Here is a 21,533-nt window from a genome sequence, read left to right as displayed (position 1 = left end):
ATTCTTATGTCAGGAGGAAGATGGGGGAACACCAGTGTATGGGCCAACTGGGAGGCTGTGAGTTAGACGAGGGAAGATAAGATGGAGGGGGTTCCTGGGTGCAGGGAGCACGCAGGGGGTGGGGGAACATCACAGCTTAGCCTGAGTATGGTGGAGAGGGCCAGCACTGAGTAGAGGCTCATTCCGGCAGGGGACAGGTGGGAATATTGAAAAGCAGCATGTCTTTTGTAGCCACTAGGGAGCCCCTGAAGGTTCCTGTGCTCCAAGAGGAAGGATCTAGTTGACCTGGAAGTTGGCCCAAGATGGCAATTTGTCAAGAGGCTAGGGCACTGAACAGTGACAGCAGGAGAGACGCCGGTGCCCTTCTCTCTGAGCTGGACTAGCTGGGAGCCAGAAGAGGCTAATCTAAGGAAGGTGGGATGGACCCAGCAGGAAGGGGAGGCTTCTTACAGAGGCAGCAGCACTAGGGGAAGAGCTAGAGGAGACCTGGGGCCTACTGAGTGATCTCAGAATGGGCTCTCACACCACTGAGGGGCTGCACTGCCTAGAGTGCCTGTGTTGGGCCTTTCCACAGACTCCCTGGGGCCTCATAGGGGTAACTGATCCTTGGCCCTGAGGTTGTTGGCTGGATTTTTTTTTTATTTATTTTCAGCATAACAGTATTCATTATTTTTGCACCACACCCAGTGCTCCATGCAATCCGTGCCCTCTATAATACCCAACACCTGGTACCCCAACCTCCCACCCCCCACCCCTTCAGACCCCTCAGATTGTTTTTCAGAGTCCATAGTCTCTCATGATTCACCTCCACTTCCAATTTCCCCCAACTCCCTTCTCCTCTCTAACTCCCCATGTCCTCCATGCTATTTGTTATGTTCCACAAATAAGTGAAACCATATGATAATTGACTCTCTCTGCTTGACTTATTTCACTCAGCATAATCTCTTCCAGTCCCGTCCATGTTGCTACAAAAGTTGGGTATTCGTCCTTTCTGATGGAGGCATAATATTCCATAGTGTATATGGACCACATCTTCCTTATCCAAGGGCATCTTGGCTCTTTCCACAGTTTGGCGACCGTGGCCATTGTTGCTATAAACATTGGGGTACAGATGGCCCTTCTTTTCACATCTGTATCTGTGGGGTAAATACCCAGGAGTGCAATTGCAGGGTCATAGGGAAGTTCTATTTTTTTTTTAATTTTTTATTTTTTATAAACATATATTTTTATCCCCAGGGGTACAGGTCTGTGAATCACCAGGTTTACACACTTCACAGCACTCACCAAATCACATACCCTCCCCAATGTCCATAATCCCACCCCCTTCTCCCAAACCCCCTCCCCCCGGCAACCCTCAGTTTGTTTTGTGAGATTAAGAGTCACTTATGGTTTGTCTCCCTCCCAATCCCATCTTGTTTCATTTATTCTTCTTCTACCCACTTAAGCCTCCATGTTGCATCACCACTTCCTCATATCAGGGAGATCATATGATAGTTGTCTTTCTCTGCTTGACTTATTTCGCTAAGCATGATACGCTCTAGTTCCATCCATGTTGTTGCAAATGGCAAGATTTCATCTCTTTTGATGGCTGCATAGTATTCCATTGTGTATATATACCACATCTTCTTGATCCATTCATCTGTTGATGGACATCTAGGTTCTTTCCATAGTTTGGCTATTGAGGGAAGTTCTATTTTTAATTTCTTGAAGAATCTCCACATTGTTCTCCAAAGAGGCTGGATTTTTGCTGGGGGAATCAGGATCTTAGATGGGGGTGGGTGGGCTCTGCTGGGAGGACTGCAGGAGAAAGTTCCTGCAACTGCAGTCTGTGGCAAAAGGGAGTGACACCTGTCCACACTCCTGGCTCGGGGGAGGGGATGGGCCTCTGCTCCTAGCCTGAAGGACCCACCCTCTCCACAGCTTCTTAAGGTAACCCAGTGGTAGGAAGGGCCCCTAAAGAGCCACCTGAAGCTGCTCAGTCCCTAGGTCACAGGAGGGCAGCCAGGGTGGCCCCACCCTTCCTTCCCACTCTAGGCCTGGACTGAGGCCCTAGCTCCCATGGGAAATGGGTAACGCCTGCCCCTGTATCACGCCTAACCCAGCTGATGTCGTGTTCCCACAGGTTCACTGGAGCCAGCCTCCCAGCCCCGGTCATCAGCAGCAAGAACTGGCTGCGGCTGCACTTTACCTCGGACGGCAACCACCGGCAGCGTGGTTTCAGTGCCCAGTACCAAGGTAGGTGGGGCTGCCATGCTTCCTCCATGGGTTGCAATGACTCCTGGGAGCAGCTCATCCTGTCCCCAGACATGCCTTTATCATCCTGTTCTTATTTGCAGACCTAGGGTCTCCACATCAGCATCTCTGCATCTGCCACGGTGGCCTGCTACCCCAGGCAGCAATGGGGTCCTGTGGCCCGAGCTGCCCTTCTCCAGGTCCCTCCCAGGCTCCACCAAGTGCCTTTGAAGAGCCAGGCACTGTGCTGGGCACTTGATAAGCATCATCTCATTTAACCCTTATCATTCCACTGTGAAGTAAGTGGTGTCACCATCCCCGTTATATGGACAAGGAAGATGAGGCCCAAAGCAATTAAGCCAGTTTCCCAAGGTTATCTGAACTCCTCCTGTCTATTGAATCCAGAGCCCATCCTCTCAATCACCGGTGTTCCATCTCCCCTGGTGTAAAGCAGAAGACCGTCTTTTGTGTTATGTAGCACCCAAATGTATTACACATGTGGGCAGGGGAGCTCTAGGAGTGCTGTAGCTCAAGTGCTCTAGTCTGTGAAGGGCTGCTTGGCAGCCAGAAACCAGACTGGGAATGGCAGGTAGAAATCGCAGGTAAGCAGGATTCTGCTACAATCCTGGAGAACTGGCTCTCCCCAAGACAGGGAGCTCCTCAGGCCTGGAGGAGATCCAAAGTCCACGGAATGTATGGGAGTAGATGAGAACATTCCTTTCAACCTTGACTTTGCTCGAAGTACACAAAATTTATAAACACCAAGGGTGGGCTTTAGAACTTGCTCATTAAGCCCTTAACTGCTACCAATTACAAGCTGATGTTGGTTCTGATTGATTCGACAGTGAACTTGTATTGCACACCTATTAAGCAGAAGGCCCTGGAAGGCCCTCGGGAATAAAAGGTGGGGTAGGCTCACAGTGTGAGTGAGCGAGTGAGGAAAACCAGTGGTGTGCAGAGAATGGGACCATGTAAGGCTGATAAAAAGTAAGAAGTGCCTCCTGGCAGGGGTGTGCGGGGGTCAGGGGGTAGGGGCAGGGAGGAATGCAGATTCTCAGGTGGAGAGCAGGGCAGCATGTCCCTCCCAACCCTGGCTTGGAGGCTCTGGGTCCGGACAGCAGTTGGCCCATCACTCACCTGGAGGGGGCAGGGGGCAGCCCCTGCCACCAGACCCCCAGGGCCAGGCTTTCTGGCCTGAAACTAGGATAAAACTGGCACTGGAGGCAGAGGCTTTACCTGTAAAATCTGGGACCTTTCCTAAACAGCCTCACTTCCTTAGCTCAGGGTAGCAGGACACCTTTGAAATATTTAAAAAACAAACCCCAAAGCCACCCTGGTCTGATGAGCTTCACAAAGCCTCACTCTGAGAGCTTTCCTGAAAACATTTTTCCACTGCAGACCGTGGGCTTTTGTGGAAGCGAAGCACCTGGAGTTTTTTTTTTTTTTTTTTTTTGTATTTTCCAAAATAGAAAAGCAGAGATGAATATTATCATTTTATCTGGTTAAATAGGTGCCAGGATTTCTACTATTTCAGGTGCCTGAGGGCCTGTTTGGCATGGTCGTGGGTTACAGTTTGAAGCCAGACAATGGGGGACAAGAACCGAGCTGTGTGGCAGCCTCTAGAAGAGCTGCAGCAGGAGCATACCTGCTGTGCAGGAGGCCTGGACGAGGCCATGTCCCCCACTGCCCTGTTGGGGCCCCCACACAGCGCAGTGGCAAAATGTGTTTTTAATTCCTACATTGCAGCTGAAGAAGCTGAGGCTCAGAGAGGTTTAGTAACAAGCCCAACACACATAGATCACACAGGTTGTAAGTGGTGAAGTTGAATTCATTCACAGGCTCGTGTGAGTTTTCTGCAAAAGCAGAGAGCCTTCTCTGAGTGGTGCCTCGAATGTCTTACCTTTCCTATTTAGCTGGTAGCTTTTAAACTTTATTTGTTAATCTCATCCCACCATAAAGAAGTACATTTTCCAACACAACCCAGTACACACATCTATCTATAGAACTAAAAAGAAAATGTCAGCAAGTGGTATTTACCCCTACGAAGCATGATGCACCCTGAAAATTTCCCATTTTTAATGTTAACTGCAGCCTCGAAGTGAATTTCACAAGTCTACAGCAGCTAACAACCCACAGTCTGAAAATCTGCTTTAGTGATGAACTTCTCAAAAGCAGGCCCTATCTTATCCTCTTCTGTCTCCCCGAATACAGCTCTTGAGCAGGTTTTACTCATTCCCGTGGGCCAGTGTTTCCAGAGAGCTTTCTCTCACTTCAGGCTTCTGGCATTTACTACTTCACCCAGTCCTAACAGTGGCTGTGGGAAGGAGGGCCTCCTCTTAGCCCCGCTCTGCAGGTGAGGGTTTCCAAGAGCCACGTAACTGACCCAAGGTCTCATCGATGGAGTGTGGGAAGCAGGATTTTCACGCCAGCAGTATTCATGCTTATAGATGGTGGCATATATACTGTGCTAATAAATGATTTTTCCCTGGGAACTTCTTTGTCTAGTGTTTTCCAGACCGGAGGCATATAGTGCAAGCATATGCAATAATCATTTAGTAACTCGGTTAGTGACTCGAGCAAGGTTCCTGAGCCTCAGCACTGTTGACATTGTGGCATGGGGAGCTCTTTGTTGTAGGGGACTGTCCACTGCATTTTGGGGTGCTCAGCAGCATCCCTGGCCTCCATCCACTAGATGCTAGATGCCAGTAGCATCTCCCTCAACACACACAGTCATGATAACCAAGAAGCTTCCACACGTGGCCAAATGACCCCCACATACAGAATCACCCCCCATGAGAACCACTGCTCTGAAGGCAAGGAGACTTGGAAATGACTAAAATAATCTGCTTGGCGGCTTGCAAATACAGCCCCAAAGCCTGGCAAAGATAGCTTTTAGTCAGGGGGCCTAGCAGGAGATAGAAGACATTTTGCCCAGCTTTCTGAGGAGGGTTTAGTGGTGGGACATTTTATAGAAGATAGGATGGGATTAAAGTTCCCCAAAAGGATGGTGAGGTCCTCAGAGACCACGCAACAGGGAGGCCTTCACCGTAGTGGGGTAGGGGCCGGGGCAGAGGGAGTAGAAGATAAGCCACCTAGCTGAACTGAGGAGCCTGACCACTGCCAACCCTCAGTGCAGGAGGAGGGGGCCTGGGAATCAGTAACCAGAGCAGGAGGAGGAGCCCAGAATCAGTAACCTGATCTCTCTCTTCTCTCTCCCTCCTGTCTGCTGTGCCTCCCATCTGCCAACCCAAAAGGAGCGAGAAACGGGAACAGAGGCCCTGCTGTGGCCCCCTGTGTACTCTGGGAGGCTAGGAGCCTTACCAGCGTGCCCCCTTGCTCTAGCAGTGCTCAAGGCAGGACAGAGAAGTGTGAGGACTGGACTGAGGGACACATCAGCAGGGGGTCAGTTTCCACAGCCCTCAGCTTGCTGGGATTAGTCTCAAGTGATTTATGGCACCTCAGGGCTAATCATTATAAACCCCTAAATGGATTGATGAACAGTTGTGTTTTTGTTTTGTTTTGTTTTGTTTTGCCCCCAGATACCAAATCATACATTGAACAAATAAATGAATAACCTACAACATGCCATATTCCATTCCCATCTCAGTCCAACAAGAACTTGGGGGTATTCTTGGCCAAACAGGATGTTCAGTACTACCTCAGGAAATCAGGGGACCAGAGTTCCAGTGTGAGTGTGCGTCTGGCTGGCTGTTGGACGGTGGGCAAGCGTGCTGAATTTTAAGCATCTTGGTGTGACACGGCCATGTGACAGCACGGAAAGGGGAAGGCGGCTATCCCAGGCTCTGCTGTCAAGGAGAACAGCTTAAAGAGAGGAACAGGCGTAAATCTATAAATTGCATGCAGCCAGATAAGAGATACAATTGAGGCCTGGGAAAGGGTTCTAGGATTAGAGATAAAGGAGCAATTAGTTTAACAGGGAGCACTTAAAGAAGCCAAAATAAATAAATAAATAAAAAGAAAAAGGTGGCAGCAACATCAGTGTGGGCTCCAGAAAGATGCCACGCAGATAGTGAGGAACATTCCAGGTAGAGGGAAGACAAGAATGGGCTAAGTCTGAGGAGCCCCGGAAACCTGCGTGTCCAGGGAGGAGCTGGGCCAACTACAGCCTGCAGGCCTGACCCAGCTCTCTGACTGTTTCTATATGGTCCTCAAGCTGAGAATGGCTTTTACGTTTTTAAACACTGAAAAAGAAAATCAGAAGGTTTCGTGACACATGAAAACTATATGAAATATTAAGTTTCTGCATCCGTAAATAAAGGTTTATGGAATACAGCCTTGCTCATTCATTTACGAAGTGTTGAGATCCTCCGGAGTGCTACCAGGCTAGAGCTGGGCAGTCTACAGCTGAGACATGACCCACAGCCCAACTCATGCACTCTCAGGCCTCCCCTCTCCCCGAAAATATTTGCTGCCCCAGCTCAAAGCCCGCCATCCAGAGTGCGGGGCAATGATCAAGGCAGCAAGCTCCGAGCCTAGAGAGGGAGACAGGGATAACACTGAGAAGCTGCACTGAAGACAGGAGATCAGAGGTCTTTTACAGGAGTTAACAAAAGTTTAACATATGGGCACCTGGGTGACTCGGTCAGTTAAGCGTCTGCCTTCGGCTCAGGTCATGATCCCAGGGTCCTGAGATGGAGTCCCACCTTGGGCTCTGTGCTCAGCAGGGAGTCTGCTTTTCTCTCTCTCCCTCTGCCCCTTCCCCTGCTCATGCTCTCTCTCTCAAATAAATAAATACAAATCTATAAAAAATTATTTTAAAAAAATTTTTAAAAAACAAGGGAGACATAATCATATTTTCATTTCAGGAAGATCTTTGACTACTCTCAGATGATAATGGGAGGACAGTTAAGAGTCTCGGAGAACCTGAAATCTCCAAGGACCTAGACTTTAGGCAGAGGCAGAGAGAGACTGGAAGAGGCCTCCCCACGGTCACCTGCCTGGACTCGTGGCTTGTTAGATCTGGGAGTCAGAGGGGTGGAGGAAGGAGGCAGGGCATTCAGAGGTGAATTTTAGGTTTCTAGCTTGAGGGAGAAGGTGAAAAAATAACACTGTTAACCAAGGTGGCCTGGGGCAGAGGCACATGAGGGTGGATTTGCTTGGAACATGTTGATCTACATTGATATTGGCATATCGGGGCTTAGAGGCCATCTAGTAGGTAGCTGACTGGTCTGTCAGTCTGTAGCTCAGAGAAGCATCTGGGCTGGAGAGAGAGATGTGAAGACTCAAGGCAAAGTAGAGGCAGAGGTCACTGGTCCCCTCTCAGAACAGGAGTCCTCTTCAAATGTATAAAACATGAGAGGAGGGAGCCCAGAAGAGTGGTTTTCAAAGTGGGTTCCTTGGAGCCTGGAGGGCTTCTCCCCACAGCTGTTTTGATAGGGACTGAGCAGGCGGGGCTCTAGGTTCATCTCCACCCCCACACCATCAACTTAAACCAAAGAGCAGTTCCTCTTTGATTTGCTTTGTGTAGTGGGCATTTACCTAGAAGTGTAACTTCAGGTTCCTATACCTGAAATGTTTGGCAATCACAGAAATGGAAATTCCTTAAATTTCCTCCAGTTCTGGGAGACCACTGAGATTATATAATCAATCCTTCTGCCTCCAGGCAAGGAATATTTTCAGTCCTCCTTGCAGTGCTAATTGCTTTCTTGCTTTCTTCTCAAGCCTGCAAGGAATGACATTGAGAAGAGCCTTTTTAAATGCCCCCAGAGGCTTATGTTCACAACTGGTGAGGGTCTTTCCTGGCAAGGAAGAGAGCATACCTCCCAGCTTACTATTGCCCCGCTGGTCCCTAGAGAGGGAATGGTATTGACCCCCATGGGGCTAGTGGAAATTGAAGGACGTCCTGCTAAAATATCTGGCATGTGACAGATGCTCAGGAATTGGAACCCGCAGGCCTCAGACTGCACCAGTAACATCTACTCCCTATTATAGGGGGAACCCCTTGTGCAGTGACAGGTAGACCTGGTGGCTCCGGCTCCTCAGCCATGGGCTCTCTGCTTGTCACTCCGACATCATGGTTATTGTCCAGTGCTCGACCCTCCCTCCAGCCAAATCCTAGCCTCACTCTGCTGTTCCTCTCACTGTCTGTGTTGTCAAGTGAACTCTGGGAACCAGGAGTTGGGAGATACTCCACAGTGAGAGAATCAGCTCCTCTGCTTTCTGGAAGTCTGAGACACTGAGTCTCAGTTGTTTGCTGAAGAAACTCAAACATTTGAAACCAATTTGCATGCATCAAGATGCTTTTTATAATAACAAACCCAAGCTTCTGTTTGGGTTTGAGCCAAAGTGCCTCAGGCAGCCTATGTCCACGCTCAGATTCTTCTCTCCAATTCCCGTCCACCTGCTGAGCTGCTCAACCCTTGCCAGCCTCATTGTTATGTTCTGGATATCCAGGTGTCCTCCATGAATCGCAGACTTGCTGCTTTCAGGCTCAGGAGCCCAGAGCCCAGTGCCCCTGAGGCCAGCCTTCTAAACTCAATCAAAAGTGAGTCTGAACTGAAAACAGCATGAACACAAAATACAGCACCCCTCACCTCGCCTGCTTTCAAGGGCAACCCAGTCCTTTTGCCAGGAAATGAACTCCAAGCACATATTCTTCTAACAGTTGGTCATTTCTTCATCCACACAGTCATCGGACAGTTCAGGGAAACTTCTGTGTGCTTGGCTGTCAGTCACAGGTCACAGATCTGTAAGCTTGGAGGACAAATAGCTAGGAGAATAGGACATGACATCACAGTAGAAAAAGGGCTTCAACAGACGCCCGGATGAAATCTTGTAAGGGCAGTGACTTCTCCCTGAGGTGGAGCCACAGCCACAGAGAGGAGATAGCCTTTGAGTCAGGCCTTCGCCAGCCAGAGGTAGCCAAGCAGGGAAGAGGGGAAAAAGACATGCCAGGTAGAGCAAAAAGTATTGCCCAGGCCATGAAACCAACAACTGATGGCCATAGGAATTCCCTTAAATATCTTTCTTCTGGTCATTTTCTGACTTGTCAGAAGTTGCTTGTGAAGACCACCACACAACCTGTTAACAATGGCAAAGCACGAGTCTAGAAATTGGAACATTCCACTCTCATACTGCCCGCCACCTACCCTGCCAGGATCCTTGTCTTCTTGAGGGATTCCAGTGGCTACAAGGTTTGCTGTGGTTAACCCACAGGCCACACCAGCAGCACCCAACAAAGTACTTCTTACAGACATCAGTTGTTTTGTACATCTTACTGCCCATAGTTGGGTTGATGATTTCTTTTTCCACCATATTCAAAATGCCACCCAGCATAGTGTTTAACCAGCTTCTGAGGAGCTGGACATTATTTTCTAAACTATCGACAATCCTTCCTCTCCTGGATTTTTGGCAATGGTCGTTGGTGGCATTTTGAATGTTCTCTTTCCATTGTTGCTATACCAGTTTTTTGCTCTTTTTTAGCTAGAGCAGTGAATTTAAAGTGGGAATGCACCAAAGCAAGGCACCCAGATAGCGCCTTTTCCAGCAACGGGTCTTGGAGCATTCCCTGTATCTGTTACTCCTTCCTTTCATTCTCTTCCATGTCACTTGTCCTGGTGACCTTCAGCACAGCTCTGCCATCTAAAGTGTCACCAGATGTCCCTGGAGCTTTTCTTTTCCATGGTCACTAGTAGTGATTACCTGAACATTTCTCTTTTTGAATCTTGTCACTTCTCTCTTGCAAGTATGTGCCATCATCTTCCGTTACAATAACCTTTCTAACTTTTTCTAAATCATGAAGCAAATGATCTTGAAAATTCAGAGCCTGGCTCTCTTTTCCAAATATCACACCATCAGTAGCAAAAGCTTTGTTGGTTCTTTCCCTGAGACCAGAACCTGAAGCTTGGGTTGCTATAATCAACAAGCTGACATTTACCCTATTCCAAGTGAGTGTACTGAGGGCATCTTCAGCAGTCATAACCCAAGACTTTCATTGGACATTGGTGGTTTCAAGACTGAGTACCATGGACTGGACACCGGAAACCCTAAGTATCCTAGAATTTCCACTTCTGAACTATTGATGTCTTATTCAAGTAGGGAGATACGTAATTTTGGGCACCTTCTGTGCCTTTGATTCCTGCCTTTGATTCCTTCTGTGCCTTTGATTCCTGTGTTTTCCTGCCCCATATTGCAAGGATATTCGTTGAACCTTTGTGATTCCATCAGAAACAATATTGCTGATTTGTCTGTCTCCATTTGCAGAAACTGTAGCAAACTGAGCAATGTCTTCACAAGTTCTCACAGCTTTAGGCTCCTAGTAAGTTTAGGAATTGCAGTATCAACACACAACATCACACCTTTCCTGATTTCCATTAGATTAACACCTTTGCTCATCTTCTCAAAGCCTTCCATGGCCATGGCGCATGCCGGTACAGTGGAAAAAGTGATGCCACCCCAGCCTCTTTATTTGTGTGTTGGCAAAATCCTGATCAACAGTGGCACAATCGTCTTATATTTATCCCTCACCAAGTCCACTGACCTGGCAGCCGAAACCCCATCTTCCGTTACATTGAGGCTTTCTCAGCTCTATTCCATACCACTGCTCTTTCCACTGTTCTTCTCCATAGTAAGGGTTTCAGCATCTGCTAGAAGGTCTGTACCTTGAAGCATTAGATCTTGGGCATCTGCAGCAAATTTTCCATCTTTGGCATAAATCTGAGAGAGGTAAGGAGCGAGTGTGCTAGACATTGACTTTGTCTAGCAAAGAACTGTGAATAATGAAAGCATATGTGCAGGGCTGGTGGCCAAGCAAGAGGCAGGCCATCAGTGACAAGGGAGGGACAGGGGCAAGTTTTATTTCTTTTTTTTTCTTTTTTTTTTTTAAATAAATTGATTTATTTATTTTCAGAAAAACAGTATTCATTATTTTTTCACCACACCCAGTGCTCCATGCAATCCATGCCCTCTATAATACCCACCACCTGGTACCCCAACCTCCCACCCCCCCACCACTTAAACCCCTCAGATTGTTTTTCAGAGTCCATAGTCTCTCGTGATTCACCTCCCCTTCCAATTTACCCCAACTCCCTTCTCCTCTCTAACACCCCTTGTCCTCCATGATATTTGTTATGCTCCACAAATAAGTAAAACCATATGATAATTGACTCTCTCTGCTTGACTTATTTCACTCAGCATAATCTCTTCCAGTCCCGTCCATGTTGCTACAAAAGATGGGTATTCATCCTTTCTGATGGAGGCATAATATTCCATAGTGTATATGGACCACATCTTCCTTATCCATTCGTCCGTTGAAGGGCATCTTGGTTCTTTCCATAGTTTGGCGACCATGGCCATTGTTGCTATAAACATTGGGGTACAGATGGCCCTTCTTTTCACGACATCTCTGTCCTTGGAGTAAATACCCAGGAGTGCAATTGCAGGGTCATAGGGAAGCTCTATTTTTCATTTCTTGAGGAATCTCCACACTGTTCTCCAAATAGGCTGCACCAACTTGCATTCCCACCAACAGTGTAAGAGGGTTCCCCTTTCTCCACATCCTCTCCAACACATGTTGTTTCCTGTTTTGTTAATTTTGGTCATTCTAACTGGTGTAAGGTGATATCTTGTGTATCTTGTGTAAGGTGGTTTTAATTTGAATCTCCCTGATGGCTAGTGATGATGAACATTTTTTCATGTGTCTGATAGCCGTTTGTATGTCTTGATTGGAGAAGTGTCTGTTCATATCTTCTGCCCATTTTTTGATATGTTTGCCTGTTTCGTGTGTGTTGAGTTTGAGGAGTTCATTATGGATCCTGGATATCAACCTTTTGTCTGTACTGTCATTTGCAAATATCTTCTCCCATTCCATGGGTTGCCTCTTTGTTTTCTTGACTGTTTCCTTTGCTATGCAGAAGCTTTTGATTTTGATGAAGTCCCAAAAGTTTATTTTTGCTTTTGTTTCTTTTGCCTTTGGAGACATATCTTGAAAGAAGTTGCTGTGGCTGATATTGAAGAGATTACTGCCTATGTTCTCCTCTAGGATTCTGATGGATTCCTGTCTAACATTGAGGTCTTTTATCCATTTTGAGTTTATCTTTGTGTTCGGTGTAAGAGAATGGTCGAGTTTCATTCTTCTACATATAGCTGAAAAATCAGATTCTAGTTTTTAAAAGATCATCCTCTGCAACACTTTTTGGGGTGAGTTAGAGAGAGTGAATTGGTGAATGAAATCCAAGCAAAAAAGGGTTTAGGGCAAGAGTGGCTTAGAATCCTGAAAGAAAGATATACATTGGATGATTTTTTTTTCTAAGGCTGAATGAACTAGGTTTGGTGATGGAACAGGTGTGGGGAGATGAAGGTATAGTCCAGCCAGTCATACAGCCAAGTGGTGGGGAAAAAGGAGTGATCAGGATTAGCACCGGGGCTCAGCCTTGTGAAGGGAAGTCTGACTCCTTTGGAAGGAGGAGAAGCTGCAGGTTCCCTCCACTTTGTGATTCCCAGAGCCTTGGGGACAGGTTTAGCACCTCCCCTCCTCCAACAACAGGTCCTTGTCTCTTGCTAGCTCAGCCCAATAACTCATGCTGCAGACTAGAAAGGAATTTGTATTGCCAGATTCTTCTAGCTAAATGTGTACCATGTGTCCCGCTAACCTTTACAACAGCGGGGAAATGTCTTGTAATTAACCAGAATATAAAGGATGAATGGAGCAGCCTGGCAGTCTCCTGTAGTCATTATCATTCGGAGGAGATGAATGTACCTAGTAAGATTTCCATCAACCAGTTCAAGCCAGCACTTTTCTCTGGGAGTCCTGATTTTGTTCACGGTGCAAAAACATGTGCAAAAGGGAATTATATTTTGTATGTGAGTGTTTGGGTCCACGCATACCCAAGGGCACAAATTTGTTGTGGGTGTGCCGATTGTAGACACAGATGCATGTGTGGATCTGTGTGCAGGCAAGTATGTATGTGCATTGAGGTGTGCATACAAGTGTGGTCGGGACTGTGGAGCTGGCCCCAGGCTCCGTTATATCTGAGGTGCATCAACGGTTACAAAATCCATTTTAAAGACCAGAACTTCGGTGTAATATCATTGGCACTACACTGTGGGTGCTCCCTGAATGAATGAATGAATGAATGAATGAATGAATGAACAAATGAATAAATGGATACATGCCAGAAATTCTCTAGGTTCTTGCTACTTTATCCTGCCTTTCTGATTGGGTCTGGCAGTGGCATACTGTGGAGATCTAGAGGCAGAAGCCTTCTTGTTCTCTGATGCTTTTTACCTGGCCTGCCCTGGTCTGTAGAGCTAGCTCTTACTAAGCTCATTTTGTGACTGATTTCCCACAGTGTTCCTTTTTCCTTGATCACTCACTGCCCACTTGGTCAGACTGTTTAAGAGACAAATTGGTTGTCTATAATTTAGGGTGTGACAGCTTCCCTGGAATTGCTCAAAAACTGAGGCCCTGGCATACATGGAGGCGATTTCTTGATGTCCACATCCCTGCTAATATGGATCTTGCCAAGAGCTTACCCCCCAAGCCAAGACCACTTTCCTGATCCATTCATCAGCTCCCACTATGGTATGAGTCCACAGTATGGGCTCCCCTCCCCAGAGCCTGGGCCTGGGCCAATTGGGCCTGACATACATCCTTTAGAGATTGTGTTGTTGGTGAGGAAAAACCATCCGGAGAGCAGGACCCCTGCCTTCCCCAGGCTTTTGTGTGGTGCTCACAGACAGCACCTCACAGACAGCACAGGCCATGCACTTCTGAGACCAACTCAGAGGAGTAAATAGTCCAAGGTTTATATGTAAATTAAGAAGCCCCCTGAGGCTTCTCAGGTTCCTTCTCATTCACTTCTTACCACTTTAGCAAGTTCCATCCTGCAATAAGTAACAGGAAGGACAGAGTTCATTCCTGCTGGGGAGGATGATGACGTCAGCCACCGCTAACAGTGGCCCAAGGGTTATAAAGCACTGACCTTGTGGGTTACACAGCCCTTCTTGGGGAAGACCGAGTAAAGTAGATGGACACAGAAATTAGAATGATTCCTTCTGGAGCCTCTTCCTGAGTGCAACCTTGAGAAGAGAGAAAGAAGGGTTCCCTCTTAACCATCCCCTCATGCCCACCTGCCTCTCATTGTCCCCCTTCAGCAGCTGCAGGGAAAACTGAAGGAGCATTTACCCCTGGAATGGCATTCGTGGTGCATTGGCCCCTCCTCACCTCCCTTCTTCCAGAGAATACTAGGAGAGGAAATGAGGGAACTGGGGATACTCTTACTTCCTTCTTCCTGGCCAGGTGCCCAGAGTCATCTGCACAGACCTCCCATAGAGTGAACCACACTGGGTCATGGAGACCCCTCTCCCCACCCCAGCCCCAGTGCCAGGGCATCAGGGAGAAGAACTTGAGCTATCCCCACAGTACTGGGACTAGTCCTGTTCTCTTAGGGATGACTGAATCCAAGGAATTTCCCTCCTGCTGCACTGTATTAGATAGGCTTGAATAATGCATGTTTCCCTACTAATACCCTCTGTTTGATAATGGGTCCACGTTAGTGTTCATTGGAAATTTTCCTGCTGGATACACATGGAGAGTAATGCACATTTATAAAAAGACTTTGAATGCAAGTTGGGAAGCAGTGACTCCATGGTAGTAACTGAATTTGATCAGGCATTCAGTTTAGCAGCTTGCCAGGGAACAAACCCTTTGGGAGCTTTTTGATATAGGCAGATCTGGGGGTTGTAGGGGGTTGGGAGATGGGCCCCTGCATGCCTGATCACTGTGGGCTTTAGTTTCAGGACTGGCATGTTACCGCAAGTGCAGAGCAAGTACGAGTTTTTCAGGACTGAGCTGGGGCAAAGGAAAGATTCTGGAGAAGATCAACAGTGCCCCTGTGATGGCTTTGGGGGCAGGTCACAAGAGAAGATGCTAAGGTTCAGCCAAGAGCACAGCTGCCTCCTGGCTGTGCGACCCATAGCAAATCACTTAAACCACTCTGAACTGCCATGTGATTATCTATCACATAGGTATAGTAACCACCAGTCAAGGTCGATGGATGTGTAAGGAGCAAATGAAATGATTATCGAGGGCCCACCATGTACCAGAATCTATTCTAGGCATGAACAAAACAGATGAAAACCCCTGCCTTCCTGGAGCTTATATTGCAATGTGAGGGGACACAAACCAATGATCCTGTGTGTTAGAAAGTTAGGGAGGTAAAGTAGGGAAGGGAGCTGTGGAGCAGGAGGTGCGGTGTCACTGTAATCAGTGGTCAGAGAAGGTGTTTGTTTCTGCAGGAAAGCAGGATTTGCACAGATGCTTCCAGGGAAAAAGGGAGTCATGAAGATACCTTTGGAGAAGAATCTTTTAGGGAGCTGGCAGGTAGAAGCAGGAACACACTTGGCATATTTTAGGAACACCAGGGAGGCCCATGTGGCCGAACAAGAGTGATTAAGGTTGAAGATAAGGTCGGAGGGGTGCTGGGAGGGCAGATGGGACTGTGAAGGCCACTTGAAAGATGGGCTTTTACTTTAGGAGAGGCAGGTTGCCACTGAAGGGTTTTGAGCAGAGATATAATATGGTCTGACTTAGGGTTTTATTTATTTTTATTTTTTTTACATATAGTGTATTATTTGTTTCAGGGGTACAGGTCTGTGAATCATCAGTCTTACACAATTCACAGCACTCACCATAGCACATACCCTCCCCAGTGTCCATCACTTAGCCACCCCATCCCTCCCACCACCCTCCTCTCCAACAGCCCTCAGTTTGTTTCCTGAGATTAAGAGTCTCGTATGGTTTGTTTCCTTCTCTGGTTTTCTCTTGTTTCATTTTTCCCTCCTTTCCCCTATGATCCTCTGTCTTGTTTCTCAAATTCCTCATATTAGTGAGATCATATGATAATGTCTTTCTCTGACTGACTTATTTCATTAGCATAATACCCTCTAGTTCTGTCCACACCATTGCAAATGGCAAGATTTGGGGGTTTTGATGGTTGCATAATATTGTACTGTGTGTGTGTGTGTGTGTGTGTGTGTGTGTATACCACATCTTCTTTATCCATTCATCTGTTGATGGACATCTAGGCTCTTTCCATAGTTTGACTAATGTGGACATCGCTGCTGTAAACTTTGGGGTGTACGGATCTGACTTATGTTTTAAAAGGATCCCTCTGGCCCTTGTATTAGAACAGGCTATATGGGGCAGGGAGGATGGGAGGTCATGGCAACCAGGGAGAATCACCGAGATTTCCATGACAGACATGGAAACTGCACTTGGGATCTACTTGGAAGGGTTTGAGGGATCCTGACGGATCCGGTGTGGATAGTAGGTGTGAGGGAAACAGACAAGTCAGGGATGCTGACCTGAATAAAAGAACTTGAAAGTCATTTAGCCCAGGGCCTGGCACACAGGAAGTGCCTGGTCACAGTTGCTGCTACCACTGCTGGGTACTCATCTGAGAGGGCTGAGCCACCAGCAGGGGCCAGCAGGGAGAAGGCTTGAGGGTCTGGGACAGATGCATCGAGCCGTATACCCAGAGAACGGATGAAGCCCTTAGAGGCCAGCAAAATGTCTTGGGGACCTGGGGAAGTCAGACAGAAAGGAGGTGGCTGGCTTCAGAGGATTGGTCTTTGGAACAGTGGCATCCTGGCTCTGATGCCTTTTCTGCGCTATTTAGCAAACTCCTGATGAGCTGTGGTCTAGACTGAGATGGGATCAGAACCCAATTTAGTCATCAGGGCACCACCTGAGCCAGGCACCATCCCCCAGGGACCTCCAGGACTCTGCTTCCCCTGCCCACAGTAGGTCAGCTAGCATAGGCTGGGCTCACTCAGCTAGCCAACTGGCTCTGCCACATATGCTCCTCATCCTCCTGGGACCAATCATGATCTCTCCCAGGGATGGTCGGGATGTGAGAGGACAAGCCTAATCTGACAGGTACTTTGCAAGCCTTCAGACACATCAAGACCTCTAAAATTCCAGTTGCTGAACCCAAAGTCAACAGGTGAGGGAATATGCCCCACCTTTTTAATGGAAAGAACTATAAAGTCACATTGCAAAGTGTGAAGATATAGGGAGGGTGACAGTTTGGGGGGCATTGCTGCAATCAAGTGCACCTTTTGCCCAGAGGGGTTTCTGGCTTTGACCCACCCTGGAATATCCCAAGCCAAGAGTGGGGATTATTCTAGAAGGACCACATCCCTAGTCACCGATAACAACTAAAATGGTTTTCCCTCTTACTTCTTCTCTAGTCAAGAAGCAAATTGAGTTGAAGTCTCGAGGTGTGAAGCTGATGCCCAGCAAACACAACAGCCAGAAGACATCTGTGTGTAAGTGTCTGCCTGCCTGCTCGCCTGCCGGGCCTCTTGCTTGAGGTCAGACCCACTGGTGCTGTGACTGCAGGGAAGCCAGATGATGCTAGAGTGATTTCCCTTCAATCCTGCCTCCTTCGGTCTCGGGTTCTGCACATGGACACACTGACCTAGTGGCCAGTGAGCAGCCCCAGGGTCTGACCTTTGCCTCCTCCTCCTCCTCCTCCACCTCCTTCTCCTCCTCCTCCTCATCCTCATCCTCTTCCCTGCACTTCCCTCCCTCCTCCTCTTTCCCTCTCACTTCCCATTGTAACTGTAGTCCAGGGAGTCATTACTGCTACATTTCGTTCTTTATTTTTCCTTTTGAATCACTTCCACCTGCTAAAACAGTCCTCTTTCTGCTCCTTGTCTAGGAGTCAGTTACCCCCAACTGGGATCTTGGAGGCTGCAGGGTCCCCATTGCAGATCCCAGAGCAAGATCCTGTTCTAGGGTCCCTGGACCTGGCTGGGCTAGAGGGTGGGCTCCTGCATTCAACCCCTCAGTCAGTGCTGGGGTCTCTCTGCTGGGGCAAGGGGCAGTTTTGTCTATGAGAACATGTTTCTGCTATTGGTGTTTGAATGATTAAAAGGGGAACATCTGGTGCTGGGGAATGGGCTGGAATGTCACCCTAGAAATAACTGATTAGAGCCTGTGCTAAGGGACTTTTGGGCTAGTGTATAAGAAGGGGTTCAGGAAGGTTCTGGGCCACCCCTGGAGGGCTGGACTTGAAAGCAATGGAGATCTTCCCAAGAACCCCTCAGGTTTTGTTCTGAAGTTGAGTGTAGGGAGCCTTCTGTGGTTAGAGACCCCCAGATGACCAGCTCTCTGCTTTTCCTTCTCCTGCCCTTCCTTTGCCTTTCTGCTTCTCTCTCTCCCAATCTTCCCACCCTCCTTCTTCCACACCCTCTCTGCTGTCTGCTCCTTCAGTTTCTCCCCTTCACCCTGACTCTCTCCTTTCATCTCACCTCCACATGCTCACTTCTCTTGAGGGTCTGGAAGTACTTCCTGAGAGGGATGGAGAGCAGCCATCAGTGGTTCCAGAGGCCCGTCCGTGTATGGCAGGGAACTGGATGGGGGAGAGGCTCCGACTGAACTGAGGCTGGCTATGGGATTTTTCTCTGGTTCTTCAAGTCTCTGGGGACTGTCATTTCTGACATTCTGCCCTTGATGGCAAAGGGGCGGCCAGGAGCCTTGCTTCTGGGCTGCATGAGGGTGCCAGGGGAAGGAGCAAGGGGAACTGAGGGTTAAACCAGGAGTCTGCAGAGCAGGCTTGAGCCACGGCTCTGGCCCTCACAGTCTCATTCCTTCTGTAGCCACAGAAGAGATGAACTGAGGTTGGCGTGATTTCGTTTCAGAGTTTTCCTTGGAGCCACCTGCAGACTTCAGGGACATGGCCCAGATTTGAGAGAGCAAGTTTTTATCCCAGTGTGTTTTCAAGTGACTCTGTTACTCCAGGCACTAGTATCTCAGTTTCCAAATCTGTGAAATGGATGCAAAACCTTACCCTCCCTTCTTCCCAAGGGTGCTGTTGAATCTAGGATGGGCCTTCCTGACCTAGGACTTGAGGAGGTCCGTGAACTGGCTAAAAACTACATGTGATGTTGTGAGTGCACTTTCGGGGAGGAGGCATGTGTTTCATTAGCTACTCAGGTGTCTGAAACTCCCTCAGAAAGATGAAGAAAGCTTATTCTCGTGAAATAATGCAGGAACTCTGAAAAAGATACTTATCACTCTACTATAAGACACGGGTCTCCCCTCTGAGATTTCCTCAGAGACAGATGGGTTCATGGCTACACTGTGTGGAAGGCAGGCCACCAAATGTCTGCAGGTGTCTGGCCCTTCCTTGGTGGCCTACCCACACTCCCTGTGGACAGATGTCCTGAACTTCAGGGAAAGAGTGGACCCCCCGACCTATCCCAAACCCTACTTACTGCCTTCACTGGGTGGTCCGTGGGTACCACCAACTCCTGGCCATCAATCCCAACTGCCCACACGTCCCTATCTCCTTCACCTTGGGTGGAAGACACTGCCTTTCTGAGCGTGTTTCGGCTTCTTGGGGTAAGGCCCACTCCCCCTTTCCTCCCATCCCTCTGTAGCCAACCGCGAACCAATACTACAAACATAAGCAGCTGGTTTGAATAGCCAGGAGAGGCTGGGATTAAAGAGAGGGGAAAGCCCTCTGGACTCCAGCATTCACACATAAAGTGTTCAGTTCACGGGGACTTATCTTTGCTTGTTTCCCGGGGAGCCTGGAAGTCCTTGCACTCAGGCCTCCCAGGAAGACAGGTCTTGGGGGACTGTGAGTACTTACCCTGGGCTGGTGACTTCCAGGATGGTGCCTGAGCCTTACTTCTAGCAGCCTGATGAAAGGGGGTGTGGCAGGGTGGGCTGCACATGTGCGGGGCTAGGGTTGGGTAGGTGGGTTCTGCCGTGGGCTCTCTTCTTTGGTCCAGCCACATCCTCATCCCACAGCCTTTAGCTCTGCGTGCTTCCTGGGTGGTGTGAGTACTGGATAAGAGGGCGGGAAACTGCTGTACTGTGTTAACACGCTACCAGGGGTGGCATGGTTCCCATGCGGTGGGCTCCGGGGACTGTGGGAGGGGTGTGGTCAGTGGGCAGGGGTGAGTAGGCCAGGCCGGAGGAAGGTGAGCACTTGGCTGACAAGTCGTCAGGGGGGCTGGATCGTGGTGAGGCTGGCTTACTGAAGTAAGTACTGGCATACAGAACTGGCATCCTCATCTTCTTAGAACAGAGCCTTCTCTTGCCTTTCTACCCCAGGGGATCCTGGAGACCCCATTACTGCCTGCCTTCCTGTTGCTTATGGAACACAAAGGCTCCAGGAAGTGGAACGTCCATCTCATTATCCCTGCCTGGGGGGGTCCTGCACTGGCAGGAATGGTGTTGTTGCTAAGTTTAGGATGTGAAAGCCTTGGAAGGAGAGGGTTCAATGGGAAAGGAATGGGAGTGGGGGACATGCCTGGCACGAGTGACTGGTTTTAACAGGGCAATATGGAATGTTGGAGAAGGAGAGGCTCCCTGAGAGGACTTGAGCTCAATGCATCACAACCAAGAAGATACCAGGTGTGTGGCTTGTGTGGCATCTGTCCAGATCCCCAGGTTCCCTTGGCCAGCCACCCTCTGGGATACTTGGAGGTTTGAATGGGGTCTACACAAGTCTTCTAACTGTAGAAATGTGCTCCAAGCTCCAAGAGTCTGAGATAGGACTCCAGGGGTCCCCAGGTGAAACATGCCCTTCTTCCCTCTCCCCACATTTTAGTCTTCCAGGAGCCCTGGGGACTCTTTCTTTGCCACATCCATTCCCAAGCCCTCATGTCTGTCCCCACTGCCAGGCTCTTGTCCTTCACCTCGACAATCCTAAAACTTCCCAACGGATCTCCCAGGCACTGCCCCCCTACCCCCACCGAGCATCTTACTGGCCCCTTCTACCCCAGGACTCTTCAGTGGCTCCCCATCATTTTCAGGATCAGACTTAAACCCCTCAAAGTTTTGACCTCTAAAGCTTCACCTTCCACTCTTCATGACACTGGTACCCTCTCTTCTATTCTGGCCACACTGGGCAACCCCCAGTTCTATTTCCATATCTTCACTTCACCTTCCTATGTTCCTCTGTCTCCCTAAACTGCCATTCCTCTTTCATCATGTGTTCAGATCCTACGATCTCAGACGACTCATATTAAATGCCATGTCCTCCAGGCAGGCTTCCATGCTTCTCTCAGCAACATAAGACAGGTCTTCCCTCTCAGCCTCCCTACAGCTGCGACTTTCATCACTTCCCTATTGTGGTTCTACAGTTTGTTTGTTTCATATCTTCACTTGAATGGGAGCTCCTGGAAGACAGTGGTCACATCTGATATCTGACAGTTGTATTTCTATGGAGTCCAAAAATAGGGCCTTGTACATAGTAGACGCTCACTTAATACTTGATGTGTACCAATGTATGGGAATGAGTGAGTGGGTGCATGAATGA

General features: G+C 48.4%; 1 protein-coding gene across 4 annotated transcripts in view; it reads left to right on the top strand.

Moving 5' to 3' along the window:
- Nucleotides 1–21,533, top strand: part of CSMD2 (CUB and Sushi multiple domains 2) — a 600,967-nt gene that overhangs the window by 289,375 nt on the left and 290,059 nt on the right. For all 4 annotated transcript variants that reach the window (XM_045064163.1, XM_045064162.1, XM_045064161.1 and 1 more), the window contains exons 6-7: nucleotides 2,123–2,235; nucleotides 17,446–17,523. In XM_045064163.1, the coding sequence (XP_044920098.1) occupies nucleotides 2,123–2,235; nucleotides 17,446–17,523 (191 nt within the window). The remainder of the gene's footprint in view (nucleotides 1–2,122; nucleotides 2,236–17,445; nucleotides 17,524–21,533) is intronic.

This window comes from Mustela putorius, unplaced genomic scaffold, assembly GCF_011764305.1.
Source record: "Mustela putorius furo isolate JIRA1106 unplaced genomic scaffold, ASM1176430v1.1 tig00003853_pilon_pilon_pilon, whole genome shotgun sequence".
NCBI lineage: Eukaryota > Metazoa > Chordata > Mammalia > Carnivora > Mustelidae > Mustela > Mustela putorius.
This window is presented reverse-complemented; position numbering and strand designations above follow the sequence as displayed.